We start from the raw sequence: 14,582 nt of genomic DNA, 5'->3' as shown, positions 1-14,582 counted from the left end.
CAGATCCCAAGGAACCCCTCATTGAAGATGGCTGCTGTTGGGCCAGGAGTCCCATGGTGGATCCTAGGGAAGCCAGAATACCTGCCTTCCAGGGCTAAAGGTACCTTTCCACTGGCTGAAGTGAAGGCAGAGCTGCCTCTAAAGGGGAAATTGATTTTTGCCTTCTGTGTCTCAGGCAAAGCAGGGCACATGGTATTGTCCTCACTTTTCCTGTCAGTACCCACTTCAGTGGCTTGGGAAGGGGGCAGGAGGAAGGGGCCACTCGGCAGAGCCCACAGCCAAGTGGCAGACAGGCCTAGTCATCTGCTCTGGGGCTTGGGACTTACCGACGCCGTGCACCCAGCCCGGCCCCGGGGACTTCTAGAGCTGCACATCTCCCCAGGTCGTTTGTCTCTGTTGTACGGTCCCAAGTGGCCAGAGACACCAAAGCTCCATTCTGGTGGTCACTTCTCTACTGACCAAGGTCAGTAATGCTAATCGTCACTGTAGCAAACACGTGAATAGCCCCAAGTAGTGCGGTCCCCGCACTATGTGATGGTAACTCAGCTCATCCTTACAACTACCCTACCAGGTGGGGAGTAGAATTACCACCACCCCATCTTAGAGATGAGAAAACCAAGGCACAGGAAGGGTAGGCAATTTGCTCAAGGTGCCACACGGTGGTGGAGACTGAGCTGAGATCAGGTCTCGTGGATTGGTTCCAAACCCAGTGCCTCATCAGCTCTCCCAGGCCTATGTGAAGGGCGTGGGATTGACAGGCTGCTTTTCTGGGGCTACTGTGGGTTACAGGGTTCCTTCGTTCCTGTGCCCACCCTCCCTCCCTTTCTGGCTTCTGCTTGGATACCCTTGCAGTTGACTGACAGTGCTAATTTATAGCTCACGTCCACTCCCCGAGGCAGGCAGCTCCTGTTAAGCCCATTTCACAGATGGGGAAACTGGGTCTCCAAGCCTGTGTGAAATCCCCCAGCCAGAGAGTGGCAGGACAGGAACCAAGCCTCTTCACCTGTGGGACTACAGAGCCAGGACACGTAGCCCCCACTCCCCGTGGCCTGCCTACCATTGTCCCCTCCCCTGCCCTCTCCTGGGGTGGCATAGGCACTGATGCCTATTGGGGCTGCCCTGACACCTCCTGGAGGGGGCCGGGCTGGCTTCCTGCTGTTCACAAGGTGCTTTCCTGCCGGTGGAAACAGGGAGCATTCGCAGACCCTCACCTGCTGTCCAGAGAGTGCACACAGTGCTTTCCCACCCTCCACGCTTATTATACCAGATACTGTTCTCAGCACCGTGTAGGTGTTAGTGTCATTCCAGTGTCACAACCGTTCTAAGGAGCGTTAGCGTTATTAATTGCCTGTTTAACAGATACAGAAACTGAGGCCCAGAGAGCCTGTGTAATTCGCCCAAGGTCGCGTAGCTCTCAGTGCTGGGACCCAGACTGTCAGGGTTAGTGGTACTCCCAGGACCAGATGCAGGGCTGGCCGTGGTGGCTGTCCAAGCAGCAGGAGGGCCACTCCTGCCCCTGCCTTAGCCCCTTAAGATGGCTGGTATCTCTTCCTGAAACTCCGCCCAGCGCGGGCATCCTCGTGCACGCCGCACCGTGCCTTCCCATCCCTCCCACCCCATCCAGGGACTCTTCATGCCTGGCATCCCTCCCGAGCCCCAGAGCCTGTGCTCAGCGGCCCCTTTTCCTTCCCCACCGCAGAGAGGGCCCAGAGTACAGACCCACAGGACCCGACGGACCCGCAGGCAGGGCCGGCCCCATCAGAGCACGTGTGCTCCGCTCAGCCCAGATGCAGGCACGATGCAGCGCGCACCCAGACACCCACCCTGCTGGCCCGTCTGTCTGTCCTTGTGTGACCCCCGACCCGCCTCTGTCTGTCAGGCTTCCTGGCTCTCGGACAGTGCCCAGACTCCCTCCTTGGCCGCACACTCCCACCTGCGTCAGAACAGCTTGTGTGGGTCTGCAGCACGAGGGAGCACGCACTATGTCCGTGCCATGGCCCCCGTGCGTCTGTGCTAGCCGGCTGAGCGGAGGGGGGGGGGGGTGCCTTCCTGGCTCCCTGCCCTCCTCCTCCGGGGTTGTCCTGGCATCTGTGGTAGTCGTGACGGGCCAATACACACGTCACATCTGCTCCCAGCATCCCAGACTCTTCGTAGCCAGGCCCTGCGAGGCCACCAGCTTCCTTTCATTCCCTTTATGGGAAACCACTCCACTGGCAATAGGCCGGCGCGGGCTGTCCTTGACCAGGCCGGGGGGCGGCCCGTGACATTGGAGGAAAGCTCCCGCCCGGCGAGGTGGCCCCCGGGGGGAGTGTGGGCTGGGAGGGGTGGCCGCGGGCAGCAGGCAGCACCATCTGTGGCCGTCCTTTGTGCTGGCAGCCGAGCAGTCCCTCCGTCGCCGAGATCCAGCAGGCCTCGTGCTTGGCGTGCAAATGAGTTTCCAGATGCCCAGTGCCGCGCCCCCCCCCCCCACCACCAAGAAGCGGTAACTAGGGGTTTGGGAGAAGAATGGAGCAATCTGGAAATTCATTTCTGTTTGTTCCAACCTCTCTGAATAGACCGCCTCCCCCTCCAGCTGCGACAGATGTGTGCTGGATGCCCGCTTCAGGGGCGTTTGGCCACAGTTCTGGGCAGACACACGCCGGGGTAGGGGCCTCTCTGGCACCCTCCTCCCTGTGCAGGTGGTGGCAAGATGAGCCTCACAGAGAGACCTAGCTCCCCCATTGGCACCCCCCCTCCCGCCCCAGAGACAGAAACAGGTGCTCTCCTGGCTGGGGGCACAGGCTGGTGTTTAGCCCGCGCTGGCCTCCTTGATTGGGTGTCTTTGGGCACCGCACAAGCAGAGCAGACGAACCTGGCAACCCTGGAGGGCCCCTCCCCACCCTGCCCCGTTCCCGGCGAGAACCCCTGCCCTTCCCTTGCCCGGAACCCCTGTGCTTCCCCGGGAACGGGTATGCCACCTTGGCAGGCAGCTTCCAGCCGCACCGCGGACACAGGGCTCTCCCACTGGTCCTAACAGCTGCCTCTTGGCCCCTGCCCACCCGGTGAGGGGCAGGAAAGAACCCACCGCTCCGCACGACTGACAGAGCTGATGTGGGCCATGGGCAGGGGCAGACAGGGCTGCAGAGGGTCCCAGCCCTGCCTCCCGGGTCCGCGAGCTGATGGGGCACCCAGTCCAGGATCTGGGTGGTTTGACATGACAGCCCGGGGCAGCCACCACAGGGCTTTGTGGGGCAAGGCATCTTCCCCAGTGCCAGCCGAATGTGGTAAAGGGGGGAGGTTCAGACGAGGCCGGAGGGCTTCCTCGCTGGTGGGGTTGGAGCCCATGCCCACTCGGTCTTTGCCTTCTGAAGGGTTTCATCTGCTCTGCCACATTTTGGTCCAGGCTTGGGCTTCACCAGTGGGGATGGGGCAGGGGCGCCTTCTGTGTGTCCGCCGTTCTAGCTGTGGTTACTGTGAGCGAATGACTTCCCCCGCCAGAGCTCAGTCTGCTTATCTGTAGCATGGGAAGAGCATGGGGCAGGGCAGGGCTCATTATTCCTCTTCCCCTGCAAGCAAACTGAGGGAGGCCCAGAGAGGGTCTCTGAGCTCCACTGGTCCACACAGCAAGGTGGTGGCAGGCCAGCCTTCCCAACTCTTTCAAGCTCGTTGGACAGACTGGCCAGACAAACTGACCTGGAGGGTGCTTTTGGCCCCTGGTGGCCACATTAGGACAGTGAAGTGTGATTCCCTGGCACCCCGTTAGCTTCAGCTGCTTTTCTCTTGGTGTTTAAGGGCTCAAAGCCCGGATGTGGAGGGTCCTCCTGGGCTTCTGCCTTCTGTGCCCCCGGCCCACTCTCGCTTAGGCCCCCACCCCACCCCCGGGCTGCCCTCTGCCCTGCAAATCCTTAGTCCTCCTAAGCGTGGGTGCCCAACAGCACAGGGACCAGCCGCGGGTCTGCACTGGAAGGCGTGGGCACTTTTGCGGGGAGGACTTTCAGGGAGAAGCCTGTGGGCACTCTTGGGATCATCAGGAGGCTCTAGAAAGGCTCTGGATTCCGGGTGACTTTTGTCCCTCCTACCCTACCCACGAAGAGAGGCCATGTTGAGCTGAGTGTCCGGAGGCTTCGCTGAGAAGTCTGGGGGAGGCCAGCACTTCCTAAGCTTGCCCGACACAGGATCTGTGCTGGGCTCCCTCCCTCCCACTCCAGTGGCCTCTCCTTGGCACCATCTCGGACGTCCCCTCCATCGTGTCCATGCTCTCGACTGTGCCGCCTCTGGCCTGTCCTCATCAGAGTGAGGGCCGTTGACATCAGCCCTCCTTTGGGGTGTCAGTCCCACTGTAAGGGCGCGGCCAGTCTGGGAGGGCTAGGTGGCAGCGGGTGTAGCCGGGGGAGGTGGCCACGGGGCGCCCTGACCGTCCTGTCCTTCCTTGCAGCCCTGCTGTCCTCCTGGTGTGAGGAGCTCGGCCGTCTCCTGCTCCTTCGGCATCAGAAGAGCCGCCAGAGCGACCCCCCCGGGAAACTCCCCATGCAGCCCCCCCTCAACTCCATGAGCTCCATGAAACCCACTCTGTCGCACAGGTGAGTGGGCGCGTACCTCCAGGGGCGGGCGGGGGGCTGCCAGGTGGGCGCTGGGCAGTGCCCCTCCAGTGGAAGAACTGGGGTGGGGGCCTCTGAGCAGCCAGGAGGATATTCTCTGTTTTTTAAATCCTGGTGGGGTGAGCACTGTCTCTCCCCCATCCCAGCAGAGGTTGAAAGCGCCAGTCTTACCCAGCCTGGCTGCGTTGTCCCTTCGGTGAGGGCTGTTTCTTCTTTGAGGTTCTAGACTTTGGGCTGAACATTAACTGTCCCGAACTCAGGGCCTCCCCTTTCTCCTGAGCAGGGCCCTGGGCAAACCTGGAGATACGCAGGGCCCACAAGGGGCTCAGGAACATCACAGAGCTGGTGCTCCCACCCTCAGGTGGGGACGGAGCCAGCCCAGGCCGGGCAGGCAGGAGCTGAGTGAGGCTGGGCTATCAGCACAAAGGCGGGGTCAGGAGAAGCCCGGGGTCAAAGGTGGGAACGCCGGGGCGGAGGCCATCGGACACTGATGAAGTGGCTGGTCTGCCCGGCACCAGCCTGCGAAGGAGCCCGTGCTCAGGACCAGCCAGCCCTGCAGTTCCCTCGCCGAGCTGGGCCCACTCTCTCTGCGTGCTGACCCTGGAACAGCAGGGCCTGCCATGCCATCTGCTTTCCCTCCACACGTCCCACTGATGACAGGCTCGGCGGGGTATGTTTGTAGTCAGAGCTAGGCTCTCATTCACGACCCAGCCTGACCAAGGCGCCCACAGCCCAGAGCACGCGACAGGCGACCTGGGTCCCACCATGGAGGTGCTGCCACAAAGTCGGGCATTGGCCACGCTCTACAAATTGAATTAGGGGCTTTTGATTCTCAGAGCTGGGAGGGAGCTCCTTAGGTCCAGCACCCTGCCCCAACACGTGTTTCCCTGCCTCGGTCAGAAGCACTTTGTTCGACAGCAAGCCCACCACCACAGCCCCCCAGGGACGCTGCCTCGCCACCCCCTCGGCCCAGCCTGTGACCCCTCAGACTCAGGACAGCCCCCCTTCTGTGGGTGTTTCTCAGTGGGGGGCACTCCTGGCATTGGGCCCAGGGCATTTAATGTCTCAGGCTCTGCCCACTCAGTTCTTCTAGGGCCCCTCACCCCCATGTTGTGAAAGCACCTTCACACATTTTGGGGGGTGAGGGTGTCACCCGTGGTTAAGAACCACCACGCAGGAAAGGCAAAACCCACCTCTGGCCGCCATCCTCCCCTTGCCCTGGCTCAGCAGAAAGCCGCAGGGCTTCTGCATCTGGACTCCTGCCAGCCACTCTGCACAGCCTATGGGTAAAGGCAGCCTCGACCGCCTGCCTTTATTTTAGCTTCTTACTGCTCTGCCCTGCCCGGCTCCTCCCGCTTCTTGTTGCCTCCCATCTGTCCATCCAGCCTTTCCTCCTCCGAGCCAGGACCGCCAGGAAAGCGGTCACCAGTGGTGGGCCAGGGCCCTGCGGCCCCATGAGAGGCCTGCCTCACACCTGCTCGGCCGTGACCGTTCAGGCCGCAGAGTGCTGCGGCTCTAGACCCCGGCCAGGCCTTCGCCAGGTCATGCTGAGCTGATTTGGAGGCCTGAGACCGTCCTGTCCTGGAGTTAACCAGATGGAGGGTGTCTGTGCTCCAGGGAGCTGCATCTTGCTGGTTGGGGAGGAAGTAAGACCCAGTGAGGCAAAACTGAGACCTGATGGATTGAGGCAGGGTTAGGGGTAGGTGACAGGCAGGCCTGGCCTTGGGGACAGAAGGAGGAAAATGGCCGGGCTGTCAAGAGGCTGCCCAGAGGACATGGGTCTTGACCTTCAAGGACTTGGTCAGAGAGTTGGGCAGGTGCATTCTGTGAGTTTGAACTGGCTTTCCCTCGGAGGGCTGGGATGCAGTGCTCTTCTACAGATGCCACACTGGTTCAGCTCCCTGTAGGGACCCATGAATGATAGAGGATGCAAAGAGGCGACCTCTCAGAGAAAGGAGAGCCTTGTGCCTTGGAAGATTCACTGAGAACTGAGGGATGACCACTTGCTTCCATGGAACGTGACCTCCTCACCTTCTGCACCATACCTCCCACCCCGAATGGCAGAGCTAGAAGGGAAAGTGGGCCCAGAGCAGGACAGTGACTTACCCAAGAATACACAGCCCAGAAGGGGCAGGACAGTGCTTTGCCCTTCACTCTGCTGCTGGCCATTCAAGATCAGTGAGGTGGTGTCCTCTTGTTAACCCAACTCTGATCCAGACCTTGCCCTATTTCCCAATTCTGTACGAGGGCGGTTGAGACCGGAAAGAAGTGTCATCAGTTGAACAAGGACTGGTCCACGTCCCTGCAGGCCCCACACTGAGGCCACAAGCACATTGTGGCAGGTGATGGGAGGTTGGCTGGTCTCTACTTGTAGCTTCATGAATTTCCCGGGAAACCCCAATAGGAGGCATCACCTTTTAAGTCCTCATGTAACTTCCCAAATAAGAAGGAAAGTCAAGTACTTTTCACAGAGAGGAAACTTTTCGGGCCCCCACCCCCACTGCTGTATTGAATGACTTGGAGGACAGAAGCCCCTCTTGCCCATTGAATTCAGGAGACCCTGGGCCATGGGTGATGTTCAGGATTGGGGCTTGGAGGTGTGTGGCTGTTCAAAAACTCAGGGGTCCTTGTCTTCAGGCTCTGAAGACAATAGGAGAGGGTGGGGGTCCCTGAAAGGCCGAAGCCCCAGGCTGTCTCTGGGGGACCCCGTGGCTGTGGTGCCATGGTCCCGGCCACTTTGGGGGAAGGTTACACAGAGGCGGGCACCACAGCCCCCACAGTGACCTGGACATGTTGCCAACAAACATTTCTGCCTTCCTTCTCAGATTTAAATGACTGGTTAAAAAAGCCGTTTGTGATTAGCACATTGTCCATATGCAAATCAGTGCTGCAAAAGTAATTAAAAGCCTAATAAATCTTGTTTACACGCCTAACTTAATTACCAGTCAAAGCCCGCTAGAGCTGGGGATGACTCCAAAATCAAGGGGTGCCGCCCTTCCTCTTCCGGGGGAGGGGTTTGCTCCCCCCACCCCCCTCAGAGGAGAGGTGCCCAGGTGCAGCAGGTCGGGGCACAGGCGCTGAGCCGGGCTGCTGGGCATGAGTGGCCGCCCTGCCCTCTTCTGGCAGGGGGCCTTTGGGCAGCTCTGTAACCTCTCTGTGCCTCAGTGTCCTCATCTGTAGCGCTAGAAACAGCAGTGCAGGACCTCCAACATGCCCACCGCCAGTGGACCCTGACGCGCTCACTTTGGTCAGCTAACAAAGAAGGGCTCCATCAGAGCTGACCCCCCAGCCTCCTTCTTTCCTTGGTCCCATCGTACCACCTTCGCCACGTTCATGGTTAGCTGCTTTTGTGGAGCTGGACCCAAAGCTCAGGTTGTAATAGGTCCTTCTTCTTGCCCCCAGAAAATTAAAAAAAAGAAAGAGGGAGGGAGGGAGGGAGGGAGGAAGGAAGGAAAGAAGGAAGGAAGGGATTGAAGGAGCCATAAATCCTGCCCCATCGGTTCCAGATTGCTGAGGTACAGCATCTTTTCCTTTCCTCCTTACTACTGAAAAAATTTAAGACCCTCTAATATGCAGTTAGCTGTGCAGGTCCCTCTACGTTTCACCGCGGGGAGGGAAGGAAGCGGCCCGAGTCATTGTGATGATGGAGAGCCCCGTTAAGGGCTCCCCTAAATGAAAGAGGGTGGGAGCTTCAGCTCCTCACTGGCTTGGTGTTTCATTAGTGGTAACTCTTCAGCCTTGCATGGAGACAGGACCAATATAGCCACATCAGGAAAATTAATTCAGGTCTGACAATACCCTTAATAGGAATTTGTTATTTCTCCCAAATAAAGTGGCTGTTAGAAGTGCAAGGGAAGAAATAACTCAGCCCTCCCCACCTCTTCCCTCCATGAATGTCTGTGTAGACACTGCTACAGCAGGTACCCGGGAGCCAGGAATCAGCACTCCCCTCTTGCTGGGCTTTACTCATTTTCTCACATTTAGCAAACATCAGTCAGTGCCTGTGGAGCTGCCAAACAGACATGTAAATCATCTACTCTAACTGCAATGTGAAAAGCTCTTCTTTGTGACAAAAGAGTTGAGGGAATAGAGGAAAACATCCTTGGTTCTGCTTAAGAGAATCACAAAAGGGAGTATCCAGGCTGGGCTTTGAAGTATAGGTAGGAGTTCACTAGTGACAGGATGGCAAAGGAACACTAAGGAAAGCCTCAGAGGCTTGGGAAATCTGTTCAACAAGCAGGAATGATAAGAACACCCCCTCTCATAGCATTTTTGCAAAACTTGTAAGCACCGTCATCAAGTAAATAGGGGTACCTGCACACAGTCAGGCTGCAGAAATGGAGAGAAAAGTGTAAGTACAGTTAAGCAGGGACTGTGTGCCAGGCACTGTGCTGAACTTTACCTGTATTCATATGCTTCATCCTAGGAGAGAGTTAGTCCCATTTTACAGATGAGAAAGTTGAGCTGACTTAAGTGATATGTCCGAGGTCACAGAAATTGTCAGTGGCTGAACCAAGGCTTGACCCCAAAGACTCTTAAGTTTAGAGCCCAGATAGTTAGCCACTGTGCCACAGGGCCTCCCTGTGCCATCTGAATATTAGCCTCACAAATGTTTAGTCGGAGTCCCTGAGTATTTGCTAGGATACTCTGTGCAGGCCAAAGCTAATGATTTGATGGATAGAGTGTTGTTGTTTCTTCCCCTGGGTCACTGTTTGGGTTTTCTCTGCAGCCAGTCTTTGAGACTAAACTTTACACGTCCTCTGTCCCTTCATGCTGGGTGGCTTCCCCAAGAACCCTCGGGAAGCTGTGCCCCTTCTTGGAATTCTCGGGGACTGCTAGATGTCCCTCATAGCATGTGCCCCCTCGTGTTATCACCACCTTTTTTTTTTTTTTTAAGATTTATTTATTTATTTGCGAAGGAGGGGAGGGCCAGAGGGAGAGGGAGAATCCCCAAGCAGACTCCCGCTGAGCACAGAGCCTGATGCAGGGCTTGATCCCACAACCCTGAGATCATGACCTGAGTGTGAAATCAGAGTCGGCTGCTTAGCCAACTGAGCCCCCCAGGTGCCCCTCCCCATCTTTGTGCAGGGAGGTGCTATCTTACCGAATCCTTAGCTCCCTGAGACAATGGGATGTGGTCAGGCCCACCTGGCAGTCTTGCCCTTGACAAGCCCCGGGACATTGGGAGCCTCAGCTCCTATGGATGCGTCTGTTGAGCCCACTTTAAGGGATTAAATGAGTTCTTAGGTGGAAGTCCCTTCACGCAGCTCCTTGCTTCTAGAAGCCACTCAATAAATCATAACAACAGCAGCAGTCAACAGTTTTCGGTGCCCGAGGTCAGCTGCATGTGGTCATTTTGCCTTACACGTGGGAGCTCACTCAATCCTCACGACAGCCTTCTGAGAGACGTACTGTTATCATCCCATTTTACAGATAAGGACACTGAGGCATAGAGAGAGCAAGTAGCTGCTTCATTAGCTTCCCTCTGTCCCTCTCCCTGGAGGGCAGGACCCTCACTTCCTGGGTGCCAGTGCCCATGGGGTCACAAGCACACTGTAGGTGCTTAGCCGTCAGGTTTAATGAATGGACACAGTTACTCATTCTCAGGCATCCTTCTGAGGAGAGTATGGAGAGTCGGTGTTTCTCTCTGGCACTTTGGTTAGCAAAGGCTTTCCGAGCCCCGTAGGTGTGTGGTGACATCATGCCCGGCACAGGTAGCCTAACTCAGGATTCCTGGGGCAGAAGGAGAAAGGGGGGGCCTCTCATTTGCGCCCCCACTCAGGCCCTACGAATGTGAGGAACAAGTGGAGCTCAAGCCAGTGAATGTCACAAGGGCTTCCTGGAGGAGGTGGCCTTTGGAAGAGAAGCCTGGGAAGGATGAGCGGCAGGGTTGAAGCATCCCAGACTAAGATTAGGCACAGAGGCGGGAAAGCAGGTACCTCCCTGTGAGGAGGTGCTTGGCAGGCAGAACACTGCCGAGATTCCAGGTGGCTACTAGGACCGGGGCCTCTCTGGGTGGACTAGGGTTCTTGGGGCGGTTTTGGCTAGACAAGCCTGCAACTGGGGGCAGCTGTGGCACGAGACTGGGCTATGGGGTTGTACACCATGGGGTGTACCCACTGGGGGTGCACAGAGCTGGACAGGATTACTAAGACTGGGATTCTCACATTCCAGGGGCCCTGGCCTCCCTCTGAACTGCAACCAGCTATGGAGAAGAGGAGAGAAGTGGTTCCTAGCAGGCAGTCCCCAAATGCCAGGGACCCCTGACCTGGGCTGACCTCATCTGCAGGTCAGATAGTACTTGCCGGAGGAAGGAAGGGCCTCAGGACACCCCCTTCCCCCACAGGCCCCCTAGGCCTCCCCTTCATCACCCTAGGCCCCCTCCCACCTTGGTAGGGCCCAGGAGCCGGGCTTGCCCTTGCTCCTTGGGCCACAGGGAGCTGGAGCCGGGCAGCCCCCCCGGTGGTGGTGTCTGAGTCCCGGCAGAGGCGGCGGCAGGGCTGACTGCCAGGGGCCTGTGGGGGCGAGAGCCTTCGCTGCGACAGCAGGAGCCGTCTCCCCAGGAGATGAGTCACAGCCGTGTTGGTGCGGCTGCCACTTCTGCTTCTGCAGCAGGTGTGAGTGGGGGCGAGCGAGTCCCTGAGACCGCCCCTCCACGCGCGTGCCCGTCTCTGCCCCCGCGTGTGCCCAGCCACATGGCAGCAGGGTGTGCGTGCAGACACACATCCGTGTCCCTGGCCACACGCGTGCACTCCTGGAATAGGCCCGGGGTGCACCGTCCAGCCAGACGGTGGGCATGCCCAGTTTGGGAACCACGGTTAAGTTTGCTTCTCACCAAGTTTCGGGTGGAGGGGACGAAACAGGAAGGAGCTGGTTTCCGCCCACAAAGCCCACCCACGGAGCCGTAGGGCAGTCAGGAGCGTGTTTGTGGGCCTGTGCAGGATCCCGGTGAGCCGGGGCCTCCCCAGCCGAGGTGGTGAGGCAGCAGCTACCCGCCCCCCGCCCCGCCCTGCCCCAAGCTCGGGTGGGGCCCTGCCGGGCTCCAGGGGCTCCCAGAGGGCTTTACTTCTGAGCCTGCCAGGCACATTCTAAAAGGACACGAACCAGGGGTGCCTGGGTGGCTCAGTCGTTAAGCGTCTGCCTTCAGCTCAGGTCATGATCTCAGGGTCCTGGGATCGAGCCCCACATCGGGCTCCCTGCTCGGCGGGAAGCCTGCTTCTCCCTCTCCCACTCCCCCTGCTTGTGTTCCCTCTCTCGCTGTGCCTCTCTCTGTCAAATAAATAAATAAAATCTTTAAAAAATAATAATAATAAAATAAAAAAATAAAAGGACACGAACTGGACATCAGCCTGGAGGGTTGATGGGAGTTGTGGGGCAGAGAAGACACACACTTGTGCTCTGTTAAATTGCTGGGGGTCCTGTATTCCATCCTGTACACCTAAGATGAGGGCCTCACAGGACAGCTGGCATCTAGGGGTCTCCTCTCTGTTGGATTAAACTATAGCCTGCAGGGCCTTCCTTCGGGATGCTGGTGTGCCAGGCCCGGGACCAGGTGGCACCCCAGTCCTCCGTGATTTCTCCCAGGGAGGCCTCCAGCCCAGCCATGCTCAGGAGCAAGCTCATCGCTTCCTTCCCTGTGCTTCTCCAGCCCTCCTGAGCTCTCTGGGCTCCCGGGTCCCACAGCCTTCCCAGATGCAAGTGTGAGCTGTCTGTCAGCTTGGCGGGTGCATCTGGGCCTCACCCCCTTTTCATTGACCCACGCCATGTCTGGCCGGCAGGAGTAGAGGGTAGGCAGGAGGTCTGGGTTTCCGAGGGCCTCTCCTCTCCCCTAGGAATCATGAGTAATGCCCAAGTCTGTGTCCCTTTCTAGTCGAGTAAGCCTTTTTGTCTGCATGCTCCTCTTTGAGCCTCATCAGGCTTACGCTACCAAGGCCTGTGTTGTTCAAACCTCCTTGACCTGAGACCCACAGTAAATGTGCATAGTACACCATGACCCAGGGTGCACACACACTCTCACATAAAATCAAGACACTGAGGAATATTATTTATTCTTACCATGTGCTCACGCTTAACTATTTTTTTTTATTCTGTTTTTTTCCCCTCGTGCTGGTTTGATGTCATGACCCAGTCGTGTTTCATGACCCACAGTTCCAAAAACTCAGAGAGCAGAGTGGGGGAATGCCCTTCTTAGGCCCATTTGACAAAAGAAGGGACTGTGTGCAGACAGGCGAGGGAACTTGGACCCTCCCTGAGCCAGGAAGGGACAGGATTCGTACCCAGGGTACCAAAAAAAAAAGCCAGGGCAGGAGGAAAAGGGAGTGGAGGGGTGGGGCTGCTCTTACTGCAGGAGGTCAGGGCAGGCCCCTCCAGAGAGGTGACTTCTGAGCAGAGATAGGAAGGAAGCCAGGGGCTGGCCGGGCAGAGAGGGTGTCCAGGCAGGGGGCGAGCAAGCCTGGGCAGACAGTGACATCACCCCTGCAGGGCCCTGCCCACCTTGACTACGTTGGCTGCTGAGGGCTCTGCCCGGTGAGAAGCAGGCACGAGACTCAGCCCCCCGGCTCCCCCCTGCCTGCCTGTCACGCAGGAGGGTGCCTCCCTCCTGTGAGTCCCGACCTCCCGGCTGGCTCCCAGCACCTCTAGGGCCAGGCCTGGCTTGCCTGCTAGGCCGGGGTATAAGTTCTCCAGGAGTGAGCGAGCCCTTTTGTCTTCTGCTCACTTCCTGTGATGACAGCACAAGCCAGGCAGAGGCATGATGTGCTTTCCTACCCCACCAGCCTCCCCCAGACCCCCTTCCCCCGGCCTGGTACCCAGCAATGCCACCTTGCAGGCCTCCCCGCTGTCGGGAAGCCGTGCAGGGCTGGTACAACAGATGTGGGTGCTCTGCGTTTCTGCTCCCTTGGGGGCCACATCTGGGATTGTGTCTCCGTGAGAGGTGCCAGGGAGTCAATGCAGAGGCAGTCCCAGCTCAGCACTCCTAGGAGCTGGGACCCCAGCACTTTTTTCATGCTATAATCTGGACAGCCCCTTCCCTCTCCCCGGGGGTCACTCTTCACAAGTACCAAAGCAACTAATAGAAAGGCATTATTGAGCACTTACTGTGTGCAGGGCAGGGTGTTGGGCCTAAGGTTAAGTCCTTGCTTCTGGTGTTTGGGGGCTTCTCAGGAGATGTCACCAAACAAGGTGGGTGCTTCTGGGCCTAGCAAGGAGACAGGGGAGACAGGGCAATGGGGCAATGGTTGGGGTGCTCCCACAGAGGTGGGAGCCAAGCGGGGAGGCAGGGTAGGGTGGGATTAGCCAGCAGGGTAAATCATTCTGAAGTGTGTGAGTTCGGACTTTGCCTTGTAAACACTGGGAGCCATTGGAGGTCTTTGATTGTGGAGAGCGTCTTGGGTGTTTGAGGGAGCTTAGCTTCGCGGGGACGTGCACAGGAGACTGGGGTGGGAGCAGGGGAGGAAGCATGGCAGGCAGGCCCATACCTGTGATCCAGAGGCAGGAAGGAAGAGTGACGTAAGGAACCCCTTGCCAGAGGCCACATCAGCTGGGCTGGGTGGCCAACTTGCTACGAAGGGTTGGGAGGAAGGGGAAAGAGGCGAGCTTCAGACTGGGGCCCTTCCGATGTTTTCTGAGAAGGGACCGGGAAGTTCCAAGGGGAAGCTGGTACGGGGAAACCAAAGCTCTTTCTGGAGAGCCACTTCAAGTCAGAGCGTGGTGGAAGGAGGAGCTCAGGTGGGGCCGGTGGGTCTCTCTTCTTCCTCCATAGCGTGGCCTGTGGACTTTGGGCTCAGGTGAGGCAGACAGCCATGGGGGTGGTACTTCCACAGCGATGAGGGGAGACATGGTCACTTCCAGGGTCTGCCACCACGTGAGGTGTGCCTGTTCTGCATCGGACCCTGTGCCAGGCCTGGGGGGTCTAGAACTGATGGAGATGGGGGTCACCTGGGTTTGACTGGGAGCCATGGAGGACGATGGGGTGATGGGGCCCTCCTGTGTATGCAGTCCCTGAGG

General features: G+C 58.2%; 1 protein-coding gene across 1 annotated transcript in view; it reads left to right on the top strand.

The window, feature by feature from the left end:
- ZMIZ1 (zinc finger MIZ-type containing 1) overlaps positions 1-14,582 on the top strand; it is a 102,758-nt gene that overhangs the window by 62,894 nt on the left and 25,282 nt on the right. The window contains exon 4 of the mRNA XM_081823091.1: positions 4,415-4,559. Coding sequence (XP_081679217.1) covers positions 4,415-4,559 — 145 coding nt within the window. The remainder of the gene's footprint in view (positions 1-4,414; positions 4,560-14,582) is intronic.

Source organism: Leptonychotes weddellii, chromosome 6 (genome assembly GCF_054177405.1).
Source record: "Leptonychotes weddellii isolate Sample4059 chromosome 6, ASM5417740v2, whole genome shotgun sequence".
NCBI classification, from domain to species: domain Eukaryota; kingdom Metazoa; phylum Chordata; class Mammalia; order Carnivora; family Phocidae; genus Leptonychotes; species Leptonychotes weddellii.
The sequence above is the reverse complement of the archived record's forward strand: the minus strand, read 5'-3'. Positions and strand labels throughout refer to the sequence as shown.